We start from the raw sequence: 19611 nt of genomic DNA on the forward strand, positions 1-19611 counted from the left end.
CCCTCTTGAAGGTTGAATGTGGGTCTGGCTGCTGAGAGTGGGGTGTTACTCCCCACATGCCCATGGGCCGCTCCCTCCAGTCCATCTCTTCCAGTTCCCAGAGCCAGCCACTTGCCCTGAGTCCCTGCACTGCCACTGGGCCAGGAGGGCTGGGAGCACGCTGGCCGTGTGCTTTCTTTTGCCCCAGTCTGGTGTTGCTGAGTGTGAAGCCACACCCCTGGCTGCGAGGCTTTACTACGAAGCCTCGTCAGCACTGCCGTGTACACTGCTTAGGTCATGGGAGTTTCTTGTTCCCCAAACGTGGCATTAGGGTTTTTGCCTTTTTCAGGCTGGGTACACCTGTCGCTCTCCATGGTTTCCAGCTCCTGGTGGTTTTACTTCTCCCTTCTGCTCCAAGGGCCCATGGGGGCCTCCCCCGAGGGCTGCATGCTTTCGGGGGGGGGTGGTCACTGAACACTTGCTGGGGTTTTTCCTGGGGAAGGGAGCATGGAGTCTACCAGAATAGAACAGGGACTCCCCCAGGAACTGTGGCCGCTCAGACCTGATTGTTCTCTGTTGCAGGGCCGTCCTGTTCGTTGTGGGGTGTTTACAGCATCTCTGTGCCTACCTACCAGAGGCAGCACCACTTTCTCTCTCCCCCGGAAAGTCTCTGGGCACTGTGAGGGTCCCCTGGGGGCAGAACCACCCTACTCGAGAACCACTGGAATAGAAGATGTGTCAGTGGCTGCAGAGTTCCTCAGACCGGGGGCTCACAGTGGTCGGCTCCCCTGTAGCGGGCTGTGCTTCCTTGTGGCCCTAGTGACTCCCAGGATGAGCCCCACCTTGGGGCAGCCAAGAGGTGGAGCTGTTCTCACGCTCAGTGCTCCTGGCCAGGGAGCAGGCTCTCATTTGGGAAAGGGGCTTTGGTAGCACATGTGGGCCGATCAGATGTGCTTGGCCCTGGGCTGCCGCAGCCTCAGACTTGGAGGCCCCTCATCCCGTGTGTGGATGCACTGCGGGCCCCCGGGCACTGCAGGTGTGCAGGGAGAGTGGCTGCTGCACACTGCCACCGGCAGCTCTCTGCCACTTCTGGCGAGTACGCACACCGCCTGACCTTCGAACCGCAGTTTCCTCTCACACCTGCTCAGGTGGGCTTGTTCTGTGGTGCGTACGGCCTTTACGTGCAGACCAGTGGCAGAGAGGATGGGAGCGGGCGTTCTCCAGCATGATGCCTTACTTCTTACACAGCAGCAGCAGGCCACACGCTGCTCCGTGACACAGGGTCTGCTGGTTCAGGTCTGCGTCCGCCGTAACAGCCCATTAGGGCACCCGGCGGCTCAATCAGTTAAGCATCTGTCTTCTGCTCAGGTCATGATCCTGGGATCCTGGGATCAAGTCCCACTTAGGGATCCCTGCACAGCAGGATGTCAGCTTCTCCCCCTGCTTGTGCGCATTCACTCGAGCCTGTGCTTGCCCTCTCTTGCAAAAATAAATTTTACTTATTTTTAAAAAATATTTATTTATTGGGGTGCCTGAGTGGCTCAGTGGGTTAAGCCTCTGCCTTCGGCCCAGGTCATGATCTCAGGGTCCTGGGACCGAGCCCCGCATTGGGCTCTTTGCTCAGTGGGGAACCAGCTTCCCCCCCTCTCTGCCTACTTGTAATCTCTCTCTGTATCAAATAAAAAAATAAAATCCTTTAAAAAATTTATTTATTTGACAGAGCACAAGTAGGCAGAGTAGGCTGATGCCCAACCAACTGAGCCACCCAGGTGTCCCACAAAAATAAATTTAAAAAAATCTTAGAAAAGACAAAAACCCAACCCATTAGTTTCCAGTGTGCCCCAGAGCCTGGGAATAGGCAGAGGCATATACCATGGGCTGCCCTGCCTAGGGGGACCTCTCAGGGGGCAGTGCTCTACTTGGAGATCTCTCCTGGAGACCTTTTAACAGCCACATACATCACTTCGATCAGAGAAAGCTCTCGGGAGCACGTGCTTATAAACCAGAGTCTCACCAGACGTGCCTGGTCATCGTTCTGGGGGTCTGCTGTTGGTGTTGGGCAGTTTGCATGTCGGTGCTGAAGGCAGCTTTTCTCGGTAAGTGCTCCTGCAGCCGGCCTCCTTCTTAGCATCCCTTGCGGAGTGTTTGATATCAGGCTTCTTTGTTCTCACTGCAGCCAGTTTGCTGGGTGGGGGTTGTCCCCCCCTGTCCTCAGTGCCCTCTTGCTGTCTGTGGCCCTGGACAGCTGCTCCCTGCAGTGTGCGGCCGCCTCAGGCCTTGTGGCTGACCTTCGGCAAACTCTTCACTGCTCTTGGATGTCTCCTGCCACGCATCCCAGGCCTGAGGTTCTGCCCACCTCGAAGAAGCCTTGGGCTGTCCCCCACCTTGCCAACCCGTCTACATGAAGATATGTCAGTGCCTTTGCTGGAACTGTCATTGAGTCTGGAATCTTGTCCACGCATAATTAACATTTTCAGGAATCAGCCAGTCTTAATGTCGGTTTTTTTTTTTTTTAAGATTTTATTTATTTATCAGAGAGAGAGAGGGAGAGAGCAAGCACAGGCAGACAGAATGGCAGGCAGAGGCAGAGGGAGAAGCAGGCTCCCTGCCGAGCAAGGAGCCCGATGCGGGACTCGATCCCAGGACGCTGGGATCATGACCTGAGCCGAAGGCAGCTGCTTAACCAACTGAGCCACCCAGGCGTCCCTTAATGTCGGTCTTTATTAACTTCATGTTTCAGGGGGTTTTTTGGTCAGCATTTCTCTTGTTGGTTTTGAATTAAAAGCGGTGTGTGTCATGGTCTTGTGCTGTCTTCTTGAGGCATGCTTGACAGGAGGCTGGGCATACATGTGGACTGAGGTGAGATCATGTTGATCTGATTTACGCACTGCTGGGACAGGTGCAGGGGTGGGGGTAGGGACAACAGAGACAGGCCTCACTCTCCCCTCCTATACCCCATGGGTGCCTGTGGCCAGGTTAGTTCACAGCACCGCTGTCATGCCCGGGACTGTGCTGTTGGAAGTGCTGGCTCCTTCCCACTTACCTTCCCTTGTGTGTGTCCTCCTCAGCCTGGGCCTGAGGGTCTACACCTGGGATGACCCTGGAGGCCCAGCAAGCAGGTACCCTTAGTTGTGTCCAGGAGTCCCATGAGTGCCCAGGGCTCTGTGTGCATAGCCCTCCCTGGCTGTGTAGCTGGCCTGACTTAGGAGGACGGTCCAGGCCTGTCACGGTTCCTGCTGGACCTTTGCCTGCACACTGACTCTTCCCCACTGAACTGTCCCCGAGAATAGAGAAGTTGCTGCTCATCTCTGGCGGGAAGTTACTGAATCTGATTATGCTTCTGTTGCATTGCACGCTTTCTTATAAAGGAACAAACCGTTAGGGCACGGACTGAACCTCAGCTTGGTCCAACCCTTGGTACCCTCTGTGTGTGCGGTGGAGTGTTGTGAAATGTGTGAGCCGTAGGGTGTTCAAGAACCCGGCCACTTTCCATAAATAAAGGGTGCACTTGGGCTCGCAGTCCCACAGGAGGACCTGTCCCGCTGGTTGCGTTTGTGCTGTGTGCTCCGTTTAAAAACTCAGATTCTCTTAGGTGTTTTTACCCAGTCAGTCATTCTCCACATGTTCACTGGGACTGGGTGTTGGGTCATGTCTTCGCGCTGGTCACAGGCGCAGCTCCTCTTTATTCCCTCTCACGGGTGCTGTGCTGTGTTTGTAACGAATTGGAAGTTTGTGACAACCCTGAGTAAGTCTGTCAGTGCCTTTTTCCAATGGCATTTGCTCACTTTGTGTGTCTCCGTCACATTTTGGTAATTCTCACAGCATTTCAAACTTTCTCATTATTACCATTTTTGTTGTGGTGATACATGATTAGTGATTACAACTTCCTAAAAGCTCAGATGATAGTGCGCGTGCATTCTCTCTCTCTCTCTCTCTCTCTCTCTCTTTTTTTTTAAAGTAAGCTCTGTGCACCCAGTGTGGGGCTTGAACTCATGGTCCGGCAGTTGAGCTAGCTAGGTTTCCTGATGGTTAGCATTTTTTAGCAATAAAGTATTTTTTATTTAAGGCATGGACGTTGTTTTTTTGACATAATACTACTGGATTCTTAATAGACCATGGTAGAGCATACACATAATTTTATATGTACTGGGAAACCAGGAAGTTCGTTTGACTCACTTTCTTGTGACAGTCACTCTCTTGCCGTGGTCTGAAATCGAACCCCCAGTATGTCCGAGGTAGGCCTGCTCCTTGCCTGCAGCTTGGCTGCTCTCCCCAGACCTATACATGGTGCACCCCCGGCGTTGATGGGGATTCCTTGGCTGGGCATAGTGTGTCTTCAGGGCTGACCCTGCCTGAGTCAGGCTTCCTGGGCCGGCCTGCTGTAGGGAGAGGGGCTCAGGCAGCACTGTGGGCGCTGCCCGGTCTCCTACCTCTTCTTGCCACCCGCTGCTGCCTTCTCTGCCTCTGCCCTCATCGTGTTGGGGCACAAGATGTTCTCTTTAGATTGGTTTTTGACTTGATGTGTTTAGTGCATCTCAGGATGAGTTTGTCCTTTGGCTCTCCTCTCGTGGAGGCTGAGCTGTCACCCAGGGCACACTCCTGGCTACCAGACCCGCCTGTCCTTCCTGTGTGTGGCACGCTTTCTGCAGGACTCTGGTTTCTTCAGTTTCCTGTGTGTCTCCTTTCCCTGTTTAAATGGAGAGGAAATGTCTATCCTTTATGAACAAACAATATAAGAAACAGAGCTCTGTATGACCAGTCCCTTAGTTACTCAGATTTATAAAATGAAATGTTCCATTGTAATTAGCCTGCTTTTATAATTAGAGTAGTGACAGACTTCTTATCACCTGTGTGCACCCTTACAGACTCAGGACCCATTTGGGCTTACTCTCATTAGCTGTACTTGCTGATCTCTTTTCAGGGTTTGCAGGATCACAGCTTGGCTAGTGACAGCCCCTGTAGGCCATTTCCCCACTCTTTTCTCCTACAGAGGCCTTCTCCTTTTCAGACATAGCAAGGGATTCTGGTACCGTATTCTCTTTTTTCTGTTCTAAGACATGGAGTTAACTGCTGCCCTGTGGGATGTGTGTGTGTGTGTGTGTGTTTTCCTGAGTTCTTTTCATGGGGAGCGCTGTTCGAAGCAGTCTGGATGCTCTGGGTTCATTTCATGGAGTTCTCCAACAGTCTGGCTGTGGGTAGGCTCGTGATGTCACTGCTGGAACACTCCAGAGTCAGAGCTGGGAAGGGCAGTCTTCGTGCTTGTGGGTGAGCATGTATGTATTTCTGATTTAACTTTAAGGCTATCTCATTCTTTTTTTCTTTTCTCCAAGATTTTATTTATTTATTTATTTGAGAGAGAGACCAAGTACGAGCAAGGTGGATGGGCAGAGGGAGAGGGAGAAGCAGGCTCTGTGCTGAGCAGAGAGCCCGATGCAGAGCTCGATCCCAGGACTCCGAGATCACAACCTGAACTGAAGGCAGGCGCTTAAGTGACTGAGCCACCTAGGTGCCCCTTCTAATCCTTCCTTTTTATTTTTGTTATTATTTTTTAAGATTTTATTTGACACAGAGAGAGATCGCAAGTAGGCAGAGGCGCAGGCAGAGAGAGGGGTGGGAGAAGCAGGCTCCCTGCTGAGCAGAGAGCCTAATGCGGGGCTCAATCCCAGGACCCTGAGATCATGACCTCAGCAGAAGGCAGAAGCTTAACCCATTGAGCCACCTCGGCGCCGCTGTGTCTAACCCTTTCTTAATGCCCACCTAAATTTCTCCTCTTTTCTTCTCCCACCTTTGTAGTATTTCTTTGTGTCTCACTGGCAACTGTTCCGTCATTGCGTTCACACATTACCACGTTGCTTTCCAGAAGACCTGGTACCAGCATCATGGGTTCGTGGTGCCAGCCGCAGGTAGAGAGGTGCCTTGTATTATCGTGGCTTTGCCAGCTTTTGGTGTTTCTGTGTGTGGTGAACATATTTAATTGTTGTTACTATGTATCTGTCTGTCCTCCATCCTCTCCCATAATTGCAAACATCCAGTGCCATCTCTGGTCTCTTTTTTTTTTTTTTTTTAAAGATTTTATTTATTTATTTGAGAGAGAGAGACAGTGAGAGAGAGCATGAGCGAGAAGAAGGTCAGAGAGCGAAGCAGACTCCCCATGGAGCTGGGAGCCTGATGTGGGACTCGATCCTGGGACTCCAGGATCACGCCCTGAGCCGAAGGCAGTCATCCAACCAACTGAGCCACCCAGGCGTCCCATCTCTGGTCTCTTTAAGGTGTCTTTGGATACCTTGCACGTTTTCATCTCTTGGTGCCTTGAGTTTTTTTGGTGCCTTTCTGTTGTCCATTTCTTCATCTAAAGTCTTGATGGTTTATAAATTTGAATGAGCTCTTGTATATAACTGAATGCAGTCATATGTGATACAGCTGTTTTAGCAGCTTATTGAGATGCAGTTTGTGGACTGTACAGTTCACCTATTTAAATAATTCAGTGGGTTTTAGTGTGTTCACAGCATCATAGAGCCATCATCACGATCTAGTTCCAGAGCATTTTCAAGACCCTACAAAGAAATCCAAGACCCATTAGCAGACCGCCCCCCACCCTGTGTCCTGCCCCCAGCCCCTGATGACCAGACCACCCATCTGCTTTCTGTCTGTGGGTGTACCTCCTCTAGACAGCTCATGGGCATGGGATCCCACAGTGCGTGGCCTGTTGTGTCTGGCCCTTTTGACGGAGCATGGTGTCTCCCACGTTCATTTAAGTCATAGCATGTACCAGTGTTTCCTCTTCATAGCTGAACAGTACTTAGTTTTCACGGCTGGACTGCGTTAGTTCATCCATTTATCTGTTGGTGGACATCTGGGTTTTGTTCACCTTTTGGCCGTTAGGTGTCCTGCTGCTGTCAGCATTTTTGTACAGGTTTCCTGTGGACATAGGTTTGCCTGTCTCCGGGTGCACAACTAGGCTGGGAATTCCTCACTTTCGTGGTGCCTGTTGCCTCCTGAGGAACTGCCAGACTGTCTGCCGAAACCACGGCACCGGGTCACACACCCAGCAGTAGTGCCTGGAGGTCCCGACTTCCCCGCAGCCTCACCAGCAATTGTTACTTTCTGTTGTGTGATGCTGGCACCCTCGTGGGTGTCAGGAGGAATCTCCTCATGGCTCTGATGTGCGTTTCCATAGTGATGGTGCTGTTGGGCATCTCTTCGTGTGCTTATTGGCCATTTGTCTATCTTTTCAGAGAAATGTTTATTCAATCCCTTGCCTGGTTTTTCAGTGTGTGTGAGTGTGTGTGTGTGTGTGTGTTTTAATTGGGTTGTAAGAGCTCTATGTTGTCTGCATACAAGTCCCTTAGTAGATGCATGATTTGCACATACTTTCTTCTCTTCCGTAGATTGTCTTTTCACTTTACTGTTTTTAAAATTATTTTATTTATTTATTTGACATAGAAGGAGAACACAAGTAGGCAGAGCAGCAGACTGAGGGAGAGGAAGAAGCAGGCTCTCCTCTAAGCAGGGAGCCTGATCTGGGGCTGGATCTCAGGACCTTGAGATATGACCTGAGCCAAAGGCAGTGGCTTAACCCAGTGAGCCACCCAGGCGCCCCATCTTTTCACTTTCTCTTTTTTTTAAAAAAAAAAAAGATTTTTATTTATTTATTTAATTGACAGAGATCACAAGTAGGCAGAGAGGCAGGTGGAGAGAGAGGAGGAAGCAGGCACCCCGCTGAGCAGAGAGCCTTATGCGGGGCTCGATCCCAGGACCCTGAGATCATGACCTGAGCCAAAGGCAGAAGCTTAACCCACTGAGCCACCCAGCCCCCCCCCCCATCTTTTCACTTTCTTGATGGTGATTTTGAAGCACAGAAGTTTTGTATATGATACAGGAAAGGCATTCTACTTCATTCTTTTTGTGTGTGGCTATGCGTTTGTTGAAAAGAATGTTCCTACTCACTAAGGGTCATGGTGCCCTTCTCAAATATAAGAAGATTGTAGACATCTAGGCCTCCTCTCCTAAACTCTTCTCCACTCCTCTCTGCGTGACCACCCTGTTCTGGTTACTGTAGCTTTGTTTCTAAGGTCGTGTGGGTAAGCTGGTTCAGCTTTGTTCGTTTCTGAGATTGTTTGTTCTGTGTCCCATGTGAATTTTAGGACTGGCTTACAATTTCTGCAAAGAAGCCAGCCGGGGAGTTAGTAAAGATCCATGGAATAAGTTTTAAAATTTGTTAAATTTTGGGGGTGCCTTGGTGGCTCAGTGGGTTAAATCATCTGCCTTTGGCTCAGGTCATGATCTCAGTGTCCTGGGATCGAGCCCCGCATCGGGTTCTCTGCTCGGCAGGGAGCCTGCATCTCCCTCTCTCTGCCTTCCTCTCTGCATACTTGTAATTTCTCTCTGTCAAATAAATAAATAAAATCTTTAAAAAAAATTTGCTAAATTTTGAATTTGTTTAAATAATTTAAAAACCCGAAACTCTACCTGGCCTGGAGGTACCTTTGGTTGTTGGAGTGAGCCACTGGGTTCTAGAACAGGTAGTTTCCCAGGTGTTAACCAGTTACTCCACTGCTATCTTTTTTGAGAAGCTTATTTAACCAAATCTAACTTTCTTTTTGAAGTAGGCCCCACACCCAGTAAGGACTCAACATGAGGCTTCAACTCACGACCCCGAGATCCTGAGCTGAGCTCAAGAGTCCGGCACTGAACTGGCAGAGCCACCCAGGCGCCCTCAGCTGTAGCTTTCATGTACAGCTGACAGTCCTGGAGTCCTCTTCCCATGAAGTTCTGCTTCCGTGCTCTAGCACTGCTAGGTTAAAATTCTGTTTTGTTGTGCAGTTTTAAGCCAGTCTGTGTGTTCAAGCCCTAATTGAGTACCTTCTGTGTGTCCAGCCTATATGAGGTGTGGGTTGGTGAGTCGGCGAGGAGCTCCAGGTGGGGATGCTGTGGTCAGAGTTCGGGCCGGCTTCCTCTGGGGGCTGGGGCTGGCTGCTGGGGGCACTGAGGTTGGGCCGTGATGGGAAGGCCCAACTGGCCATGGTAGGGGCTGGTTGGAGGAGAGTGAGGGCGGATAGGATCTGGATGGTGGGGTTGCTGGGCACATGGGACGGGGAGTGGGGGCTGGGATTTGAGCAGGGAAGAGATTACAGGAGAGCAGTGGCCTGAACCCTGTGGTAGAACGTCAGATGCCTTGCCCTGTACTTGGTGTTCGTATTTCAACAGTGTTACCACTTCAGTTCATACATGTAGGAAAAGTGAGCCACTGTGAATCTTACCCCTTTTTCCTGTGTCCACCAGTACGACACCGTTCCTATTCAGTCCAGCGTGGTGTTATGTGCTTGCCCGTCCCCATCAATGGTGAGGACCCAGACTGAGTCCGGCACGGCCCCTGGCATTCCGAGCGGCGGCAGCAGACAGGGCCCTACCATGGACAGCACCGCGGCTGCGCCCCGCCCGAGTGCGAGCTCCCTGCAGCACACCGCCCAGCCACCGCCACAGCCTCGGAAGAAACGGCCTGAAGACTTCAAATTTGGGAAAATTCTTGGTGAAGGCTCTTTTTCCACAGTGAGTACCTGCTGCTGCTGTTTTCTCAATGAGTATATTTTCCTTGGGAAGGCTGCCTTTCCTCAGGGCTTGGAGCTAGGGGACCCCGTGACCTGGGTGGTGGTCTTCCCCAGGCGAGGGTCTCAGGCCTCTCTGGGGTTCTACTCTGGTTGCGAGGGTGATTTGGGGCCGCCTACCACCAGGTGAATCACGTGGGTGAGATCCCTAAGCCATGATTTTTGAAGACGAAAGCTGTAAAAGGCATCTCTCTGTTGGTCTTTCTGTTGTTGGTCTGGTTTGGGGTTTGATGCAGTTAGTTTTTACCCTAACCAATCATCGACAGATTTCATCCTGCATCCTGTATCCCGTCAGCACGGTCTTGGAAGCTTTGCTCTCCCTTTGTTTGAAAGTGTCAGTATCAATGTCTCTTCAGACCTTTCGGGAAACAGTTAATGACCTTTACTATTTCTCTGGTATTTAAAACAATGCATAAAACAGCACAGCCTTGACCCCTGCTGGAGGCACAGCCCCAGACCTGCTAGCCTCCAGGTTTTCGGTCTCCGTTTCAGTCAGCACTTCTGTTTGCTACCTGAGCCAGTTGTGCCTATCTTGTGGTGTTTTTTTCCTTTCCAAGCAAAGAAGTGAAGGTTCAGAGCAGCCCGTTTGCCGAGGTGGGAGCCCCACGTGGCTGTGATGGGGCCGGGGGTTTGCGCAGGCTCGGGGGCGGCCTGGGCACCAGCGCGCCCTGCAGATGGCCGGGGCCTTCTTGACTGGCCTCCGGGGAGAAACCTCATGCGAAACCTGTTTCGCTTTTCTCTTTTTACATTCATGAAATGTCACAAAATATAAAGAAGAACGTGAAGTTTTATAGCTCACCCACGTTCCCAACTTGGTTTTAATCATTGTTAACTTTTTGTTCCCCGTGTGTGTGTGTGTGTGTATTATAATATATATATATTTGTATGTATTTATATATACATATAATACATTTATATATATATATATATGTATGTATGTATTTAAGATTCTGTTTATTTATTCCAAAGTGAGTGAGCATGTACGCTCAAATGGGGAGGGGCAGAGGGAGCAGGGAGCCCGATGCAGGGCTCCATCCCAGGACCCTAGGATCATGACCCGAGCAGAAGGCAGACGCCTAACTGACTGAGCCACACAGGCATTTTAAATTTAAATTTAATTTAGATTTTACATTTTAAATTTTAGATTTTAAATTTAGATTTTTTATTGGCCGTTTCTGTTTAAATTACGAAACAGTTGTGCCCACGTGATAATAGTCTTCAACTATGAGGATAGTCCCCAGTAGTTCTGGTACTCACAGATCTTCTCAGAAAGAAGAAACTATTCTGAAAAGAACCTTGGCTGTTCTGCACAGTTACTGAAGAGTTCGGCGAAAGAAGCCGCGTTCTCCCTCTCTCGGTTCTGCTTCATGGACATTTACCTCGATTCACGAATGAGGACTTATTTATGAAACTCCCCCTTGTCTGTGGGTCTGCACAGCAGATAAAAATAGGCCCTGCCCATTCTGGATGATGCAGTCCTGATGTTGGAAGGGCCCAGCTGTGATGCTTGTCTCCCTGCGCCTTCTGAAGCCGGGTGCCTGGAGGAGCACCGGGAGCTGCAGGCTCCTTCCTGGCGCTGCGTGTAGTCCGGATGCTCTGGGCCTCAAATGATATGTGCTACCCTCAGGTCTTCCTCATCGCTCCGGAAATAGAGACCACTTAAAATTAGATTTCTAGGGGAGGGGGGAGGACAAGCGGCTGTTCCCAGCCTGAGCAGGATCTACACTTGGCCAAGCCTGGCCCCGGAGTGTGTGGAGGCCCAGCCTGCTGCTGCCTGGCCCCCTGGGGATGTTGTTGACGTCCGGATGAGCTCTGCTGTTGGCTCCACGGTGACAGAGGGGTGCGTCATGCCTTGTTCCCTGGAAGAGGGATACTCCCTGCCCTGTGCCCATAGGGAAACCTGCACATGAAATGTTGAATTCACACAAGAGAGATTTCCTAAGTGCCGACTTCAGAGAAGATCCCATTAAGTACTAGTGCTTTCTGATGCTTCTTTCTTCCTCTTTCCGCCTTCCTTGTAGCTAGCACATGCTCCTGTGAAGAAACTTAACATTTCATAAACACATGCCCCAGTGCTTGAGAACAGCCCACACAGGTGCATTCCTTTGGCAAGATCTCTGAGATCTTTCCCTTTGAGCACATACAATCCAAACCCATTCTTCTTAATCACTGCAGGTCGTTTCACACAGTGTTTTCCCCAGATAACTTCTGGTGAGTCTGTTGGAGAATTCTGTAAAGCGATGAGTCCGGCCTCCGAAGGTGTTCCCTGAGGGGAGGCCCAGCGATCCCCCAGGATTCGGACAGGTTTCCATCTTCACTCTGGTCTTCAGACCATCCTTCCTGCAGGTGTCTTGGGGGGCGTCATCCGCCTCAGCTGGCTGTGGTGGATCGGGTGCCCCAGCTTCCCGGCCAACGGGCCTCATCAGGCCTTTGGAAATTGGTACCCACTTGTGCCAAAGGTTGCTTGTGTAGAAATCTCTTTTCCACATTGTGCTGTGCCCTGTTGGCTCTCTGTTCGCAAAGTGGAGTGTGACTATAGGCCGTAGGTGTGCGGCTGAGAAGGCCCGCCAGGAGTGGGATTGCATCCCGGGTGGGAGGCACACTGTGCAGGGGGCACTCTCCGTGGGCCTCGTGGGCCTTGGTTTCCTGGGCCCTTGACAGCAGGGACAGTGTTTACCGTCCCCGAGTGGAGCACCCACTGAAATGTGTGGTCACAGTTCTTTGTAAAAGCCCAAATTCAGGGCAGCTTATCACAGTGAACATACACTGAGAACATATTCTAAAAGTTATTTTTTTAAGGCGTTCCCAGGACCCATCTGGGCTATTACTTGCTGCTTCTGTCTCTTGTTTGTGGGGGTGATGTTAGTCCCGGATATTACTGAATGCATACGTCACTGCACCCTGGGAACTCAGCAGGAGCAGAGACGGAAAGCCTTCTGAGGATCCTGATTGATCTGTGCATTTGCTGTTTATTAGAACACAGTAACTTCATCGTTAACATCCAGCCAGATTTTTAGCACAGGACCAATATGTTTTAACATAATTTCTAATATTTTTTTAAATATTTTTTTATTTTATTTATTTGACAGAGAGAGATCACAAGTAGGCAGAGAGGCAGGCAGAGAGAGAGAGAGGAGGAAGCAGGCTCCCCGCTGAGCAGAGAGCCCGATGCGGGACTCGATCCCAGGACCCTGAGATCATGACCTGAGCCGAAGGCAGCGGCTTAACCCACTGAGCCACCCAGGCGCCCCATAATTTCTAATATTTAAATGTAATTTAATGGTAGGGGCAGATTAGCCTGTGTGGTTAGCCTCAAGGTAACCTGTGAGAGTTGATGCCCGGGTTATACTGAGTGTTTTTTCTCTTCTCTTTCCCTCTTTTCTTCCCAAACCAGGTGGTCCTGGCCCGAGAACTGGCAACCTCAAGGGAATATGCTAGTAAGTACTGACCCCGGGGCTGCGCATCCGGGGTGCAGGCGAGGGCGTGTGCCAGTGCGTGGCAGCCCGGCCTCCCAGCACCTGGAGGCTCTGTGCTGATTTCAGGGGTGGGATGCTCGTGGTCTTAGAGACCACAAACCGGATGGGTAGGTTTTGTGAAAAACTTTGATTTGTATCAGTTGCTTTGATGAGTTTTGTTTTTAGTATATTTTCTTAAACCATTATCAATCGTAGTAACTTGCTTCTCTCTTACTTTAAGTTAAAATTCTAGAGAAACGTCACATTATCAAAGAGAACAAGGTCCCGTATGTAACCAGAGAGAGAGACGTGATGTCACGCCTGGATCACCCGTTCTTTGTTAAACTTTACTTCACATTTCAGGATGATGAAAAGCTATGTATCCTTTGAACAGTCAGAGGCTTCTGAAGTCACACCAGTGACCCTGTATGGTTTTGGAGTCATGGCCCCTCTGTGTATGTTCACAAGTAGTTTCTTTGCCGGAAAGGACAGGGTGGCATATTCTCAAAGCGGATGAATTCACGTCACTTTGCTTTGGGAGCCCCTGGGAGTGCTGGTGTTCACTGAAGTAGAATGTTACTTCAAAAGAAATCATCACAAACCTTTCTGAGGTTTTTTTGTTCATAAACAATCTAAAGGATTGTTAGGATTTTTAACCCTGTGACTGCTAGACATTTATTCAGAGGCATTCCCTCTTCCTCTAACTGGTGTCCTTGGGATATCCATCAGATGTCAGGTCCTCCGCTCAAAGCAGGGCAGTGAGGGAGGGAAAAGGATCTTGGGTGCTCAGGGCCCTTCTCTGCTCTCTTTGGCCCAGGGGTATGGGGTCTGTTTGAAGGGACAGCTTTATCAGGCGTCGCCCCCAAGTGAGAAGTCCAGGGAGCCATCCTCAGGAGTCCAGAGTCTTTCCCACAGTACCCAGAACGCTCTCCTCCTCAGACCATCCAGCCTCCCTCCCTCTTTCCTGCCCTCCATCCTCCCCATGGCTCCCACCCCACTTTGCTCTCTGCCTGTGCATGGCTCTGGTCACCCAGTGCCTCTGGCTCTCCAGCAAGGCTGTCACACACCACTGATTGCTTCTTCTGAGGGCCTCTTCTGCTCCCTGATTTCTCCCCTAACCCCTGGAGCAGTGTTTTTTTCCCCCTCTTTTACCTTTGCTTAGGGAGCAGGGCAGACAGGGTACTCTGGTCTCCGGGGTAGACCACACTGTGTTGTCTCACTCATCCCAGGGCCTGCCCATCGCATGGCCTAGCTATCCAGTTTCTCCTTGTTTCACAGCCCTTTCCTGTCATTTTTCCTAACCAGGACTTGCCCAGCCCCTCTGTGCCCTCGTGACTCTGTCCCCAGTTCCAATAGATGCTCTTCTGGTTTCTGCTGCACGGAGAGGTCAGCTGTCATGTGGAGTTGCCTCAGGGCTTGTTCAGGCATCGACCCCTTAATTCTGTCCCTCCTGTCCTCATGTGTCCTCAGCTTGTGCCCTACTCCTACAGAGCCAGTCCCCGTAAGGACTTGGCTTGCCCCCCTTCCCCAGGCTTTCCCCTGTCTCTTTCTACACAGATTCTTCTCGTTTAGAACTTTGCTTCTTCCCGTTCCCCCTCCTGCCCCGGCCCCAGCACCATTTTCTGGCTCCTTCAGCTGTCGGCTGAATTTGTCCTTTCGCTGACTGAGAAGTACTTGCTGAGTGCCAGGCAACGGGGGTATGCTGGTGAAAAGGTGAAGAAGACTTGGCCCTCATAGAGTCTGCGTACTCAGGAGCAGTTAGACACACCCAGACTGTCAGTGCCCGTGCAGTAGACTTGAGGGAGCCAGGGCAGTGAGGGCAGGTAAGAGGGTGAAGGAGAGTGCTGCTCTCGTAGCTTGGTGGTCTGCAGGGACATGGACTTCGGCCAGAGACCTGGGTAGAGCGAGGGCTAGAAGCTGGCATGCCGTTGGAGTGACAAGGCTGGTCAGGGGCCAGCTTCTCCTCCCCTAGGCGCCTGATAAGAATTACGGATTTTTTTCTAAGTGCGCCGGGAGCCCCGAGGGCTAGAGCAGAGCAGCCATTTGCTGTGATCGTGGCTGGTGCCACCCTGAAGGCTCCTGTGAGGGAGCTGGGCAAGGGGCAGTGCAGTCAGCCTGGCTTCTGGGTGTGGGGCCTCAGGCCGGGATGCCTGGGGGTGGTGGGAGCGAGCCAGAAGAGACTGAGGGTGAGACCAGGCTGGAGGTGTGTGTGGGGTTGGCGTTTGATGCATCTGTGGGTGCTGACTGCTGCTGGGTCAGGAGTCAGGGCAGTGTGTGAACTGAGAGCTGGGGGCAGGGGGCATCAGCAGGCTGGCCGGCCACCGGAGGGTGGGCCCTCAGCAGGGAAAAGTTCTGAGGCCTGAGCCCGAGTCACCCTGACACAGGCACCGGCACGTGGGGGGCAGGGCGTTGCCCATGAGTGGAGAGGACAGACCTGGGGGGCACAGGGCTGGTCGGTTTCCAGTGTGGGGTGCTTGGCGGCCAGCTGGGGGCTGTGGAGTGGCCAAGCCCCTGGGCCCTGGGTCTCCCCTGTGGAATGGCCCCCCTCCAGGTTGTTTCGGGGTGGGAAGGGAGTTTCAGGAGAGAGAGCTGAGGAGGTCCTGGCAGCACCTGTGGTGCATTTTGCCCAGTGGTTCTGCCCTCATGGGGGAGCAGTCAAGGGGTGTCATAGCCACAAGCATGTACGGCAGAGGGTCCTGCCTGGTTTGTTCAGGGTTAGAGAACCTGTGCTTCTGCCTGGCTCCAGCATCAGTCCTGTCCTCACCACTCTGCCGTCACTGCTTATGGGCCCCCCGAGGACACTGAAGAGTCTTCTTCGAGGCTGCTCAGTGTCTCTCTCACCTGTGAGGCTGCCTGGACTGACTGCATATCATTGTGTGTCCCTTCTTGTGGCTCGGGGACAGGAGTAGTGCTCTAAACCTTAGGAGGCTGGGCTCCAGTTCTGTCTCCTGGCTTCGTGACCCCGAGTCAGTTGCTTAACCTCTCTGGGCCAGGTCCCTTTACCAAGCACAGGCATTGAGCTTACCGGGCTCTGTCACAGGCCTGGTCTGTGACATCCTTCCGGGAATTCACCCACTTCCTGGGAGAGAGCAGCTTCTTCCTTGCTGTCCTGGGCCACTGGCTGTGCCAAGGGAGGGAAAAATTTTCTGGGCTATGTGGCGGACCCAGGAGGTGCGAGAGAATACTTCTGGGGATGAGGCACGTGTGTGGTTGGAGACAACGTGGGCTTGGAGCCAGGACCCTCAACAGTTGTTATGTTCAGAACCTTTGGTTGCCTTAGCCTCAAGCTGAGTGAAGAACTAGAAGTGTCCTTCACCCAGGAAGCAGGAACTCCAGAAGTGGTCAGACAGGGGCAAACCGTGTGAAGCTCAGAGAGGCATTGTCCCTGCACGGAGGCGAGCCTCTCGGGTCTGCTGCAGGCTCCTTGGCACTCCTGAGTGTTCAGGCTAGTAGTGGCCAGTTCAGGTGGGGCCACTGCCGAGAGGGCCATGGACACCAGCCTTTCCTGGAGAGGAGCCAGCAGGGTGAGCTGTGAAGGGGTCTGGCTGGGACCCTTTGCATTCCCTCCTTCAGGTTCCTGTTGTCCTGGTTGGAAGGGCGTGGGTGGTCATGGGTGGGGCTGAATCAGGGACAGGTTTGGGCAGCTTTGCTCGCTGGTCCTTCCATCCTGGGCTTGTCCTCATGGCCTTGCAGCATCAGACTGTCCTCGATGGGAGCCCACAGTGCCCTGGTGAAGACCTCGAGCGTGGGCCACCCCTTCCTGCCTTAGAGCCACTAGCTAGGGCAGTGAGGACTCCTGTCGCTGTGGCCCTGGCAGCTAGGGAGCTGTGAAGTCAGCCTGCACGGTTCCGTTTATAGGTGCACATGTTCGGAGCTTCTAAGAGGAAGCTGGTGTATGGGCTCTGTTACTGTTCCAGCCTATAATCCTTCTGGGAAGGGAGACTGGAAGCAGATCACACCACAGTGTGAATGGGAAAAACGTCTCTGTTTCTCCTGTTGATAAAATCGAGAAGATAGTAAAATGGCAGTTCTCTTACAAGACTTGTTACTTCGTACTTGGACAGGAGCTTGCATTTGAGAAACCTTTACGTGAGTGAACTCTTAGCACACTGTGAATGTGGTTGGTGCTCAGTAAATGCTCTGAGCCCACTGTGGTGCAGGTTTGGAGGCTGAATTAGGGTGGGGCCCCCCTTCTCCTTGCTGAAGCCTGCCAAGAGGCACGTGTGCCACAGGCTCTGGCCATTCCGCTCCAGTGGCTTCGCTTTCCTGAGCCCGTCACCTTCTGGAGAGGGTGGGGTCCAGAAGGAGCAGTCGGGCCGTGGAGTGTGTGTCATTGTGTTCTCAGGGAGAAACTCATGCTGGGGCCTGGGCCTGGGGCTGGGGCCTGGGCCTGGGGCTGGGGCCAGGGCGTCCTATCAACCCCAGCAGCTGTGGATGTGATCATCACGACAGGGCCTGACTTGAAGCGGGACTGCTGTCTCGGGACACGGGTACCTTCAGTTTTCATTAATTAAAAATATTCCTATGGGGCTGTAAGGTTAGTTTAAAAAAATGACTTTTGTACTCTTCCTTAACGATGCAACATTTAGACTTTGGTCTTAGTTATGCCAAAAATGGAGAACTACTTAAATACATTCGCAAAATTGGCTCATTCGATGAGACATGCACCCGGTTTTACACGGCCGAGATGGTGTCAGCTCTGGAGTACTTGCATGGCAAGGGCATCATTCACAGGTACCAGGCCTCTGGCTCAGCTCTGCGGGGGTGCCTGGAGGGATGGGGGGCCTCCTGGTAGGAACTGAGGAGAAGCTGACGTTACCTGGTGCTGAGACTCACGGGCCCTCCCAGTGCCGGGTGACGCTGGCGGCCGGTGGCGCCCTTGGCCGTCCCAACTGGTGCTGTCCGTCCCACCTTGGAGCTCGTGTGCGTGCTCATTTCTGATCTCCGTCTCCGTGACTCTCTGATTTTGTCAAATCGAAAGTGTTTCTTGTACGAGCTCTCTTGTTCCTGTTATAGATGGTTTTTGTGGCGAAATACACATAACAAAATTTAACATTTTAAGACTTTTTAAAATATTTATTTATTTGACAGACTGACAAGTAGACAGAGGATGGGGGGAAGCAGACTCCCCACTGAACAGGGAGCCTGATGCGGGGCTCAATCCCAGGACCCTGGGATCATGATCTGAGCTGAAGACAGAGGCTTTAACCCACTGAGCCACCCAGGCACCCCACAAAATTTAATATTTTAATCCTGTTTTCTGGTTTTATCAAGAAACAGTGAACACTTACCACTGTGTAAGTCAAAGGTGAACAACGTGGTGGCTGATTTATATATACTGTAAAATGATTACCTGACCACAATAGGTTCCCAAGATCTGCCTTTTATGGGTTAAAAATTCTGGAATACAGTTTTACCAAAAAGTGTATTGAAAATGACATATGCGGCGATTCACAGACCTGTACCCCTGGGGATAAAAATACATTATATGTTTATAAAAAAAAAAGAAAAGAAAATGACAGATGCATTTCTGAAGTGACGTGATGGAAACATACGCATTAGATGCAACTGGTATTTGCTCAGTGTGAACTTTGTAGACTCTCATTCTTGGTTGTTAGTCCGTAAAGATTAGAAGTATTTAATCAGTTCATTTGTTTTCAGCAAATTTAGTGGTTGTGATAACATTGCTATTGAAATATTTCATCTCAGATGGACCAAATCTGCTTTCACAGGGACCTGAAGCCAGAAAACATTTTGTTGAATGAGGACATGCACATCCAGATCACGGATTTTGGAACAGCAAAAGTGCTATCCCCGGAGAGTAAACAAGGTGTGTGAGTGCCCTCTTCCCAGCACGTCCCAGCCCAGTGTTCCAGATCAAAAACACCTTCTCAGAAATGCGTCGAATGGCATTGTATTCACTGTCCGTGACGTGCTCGCCACACCCCTGCTGTTATACACACTTAAGCCTTCACGGGGCAGGCCCTGGCTTCCGTGGTGGCTCTGCCTGAAGGTCTGGGCAGTGGGCGCCTGGTCTGCCGGGTGGAGGGATGCCAGGTGCCACATGCATTCCTGGTGTTCTGCCGCGGGAGTGTGGGGTCAGTGGAGTCCGCTCCTAGCCCTCTGCGTTGGGACTGTCGGTTGTAATGGGGAGAGAGCACTGCCCTGTATCCCGGTGCCCGCCGTCGGCCCCCTCTGTCTCCCCGTCTCCTCTGTGTAGTTGATCCAGCACACTGGTCAGAGTGAGGTTCTGTGAAGTCGCAGAACACCTGGGGGCTGATGTCTAACCTCCTGAGGCGCATGTTTATAATTACAAACCCTCCTGTCACTGTTCCCTTAGGGTAATTTCTGGTGTTGGTTTATGCATCATGACCACTCCATCGCCTGAGGAGTGACTAACTGTAAAGTGGGCCACAAGAGTGCCTTGGGGTGTCCTGGCTGGCCAGCCAGGACCTTGAAATTAATAAGGGACCTTGAAAATGAACCTTGAGTCAGGACAAGTGGCCCCGACAGAGTTACTCTGAGCCTGGCCTGAAGGGCTGGGCAATGTGCTCGCCTCTGCCAGGTCCTGT

General features: G+C 51.5%; 1 protein-coding gene across 1 annotated transcript in view; it reads left to right on the forward strand.

Annotated features, from left to right (window-relative positions):
• PDPK1 (3-phosphoinositide dependent protein kinase 1) overlaps positions 1–19611 on the forward strand; it is a 76707-nt gene that overhangs the window by 23083 nt on the left and 34013 nt on the right. Inside the window, exons 2-6 of the mRNA XM_044233775.1 lie at positions 9262–9528; positions 12979–13021; positions 13281–13418; positions 17629–17773; positions 18772–18869. Of these exons, the coding sequence (XP_044089710.1) occupies positions 9262–9528; positions 12979–13021; positions 13281–13418; positions 17629–17773; positions 18772–18869 (691 nt within the window). The remainder of the gene's footprint in view (positions 1–9261; positions 9529–12978; positions 13022–13280; positions 13419–17628; positions 17774–18771; positions 18870–19611) is intronic.

The sequence above is a fragment of the Neovison vison genome, chromosome 14 (assembly GCF_020171115.1).
Source record: "Neovison vison isolate M4711 chromosome 14, ASM_NN_V1, whole genome shotgun sequence".
Lineage (NCBI taxonomy): Eukaryota > Metazoa > Chordata > Mammalia > Carnivora > Mustelidae > Neogale > Neogale vison.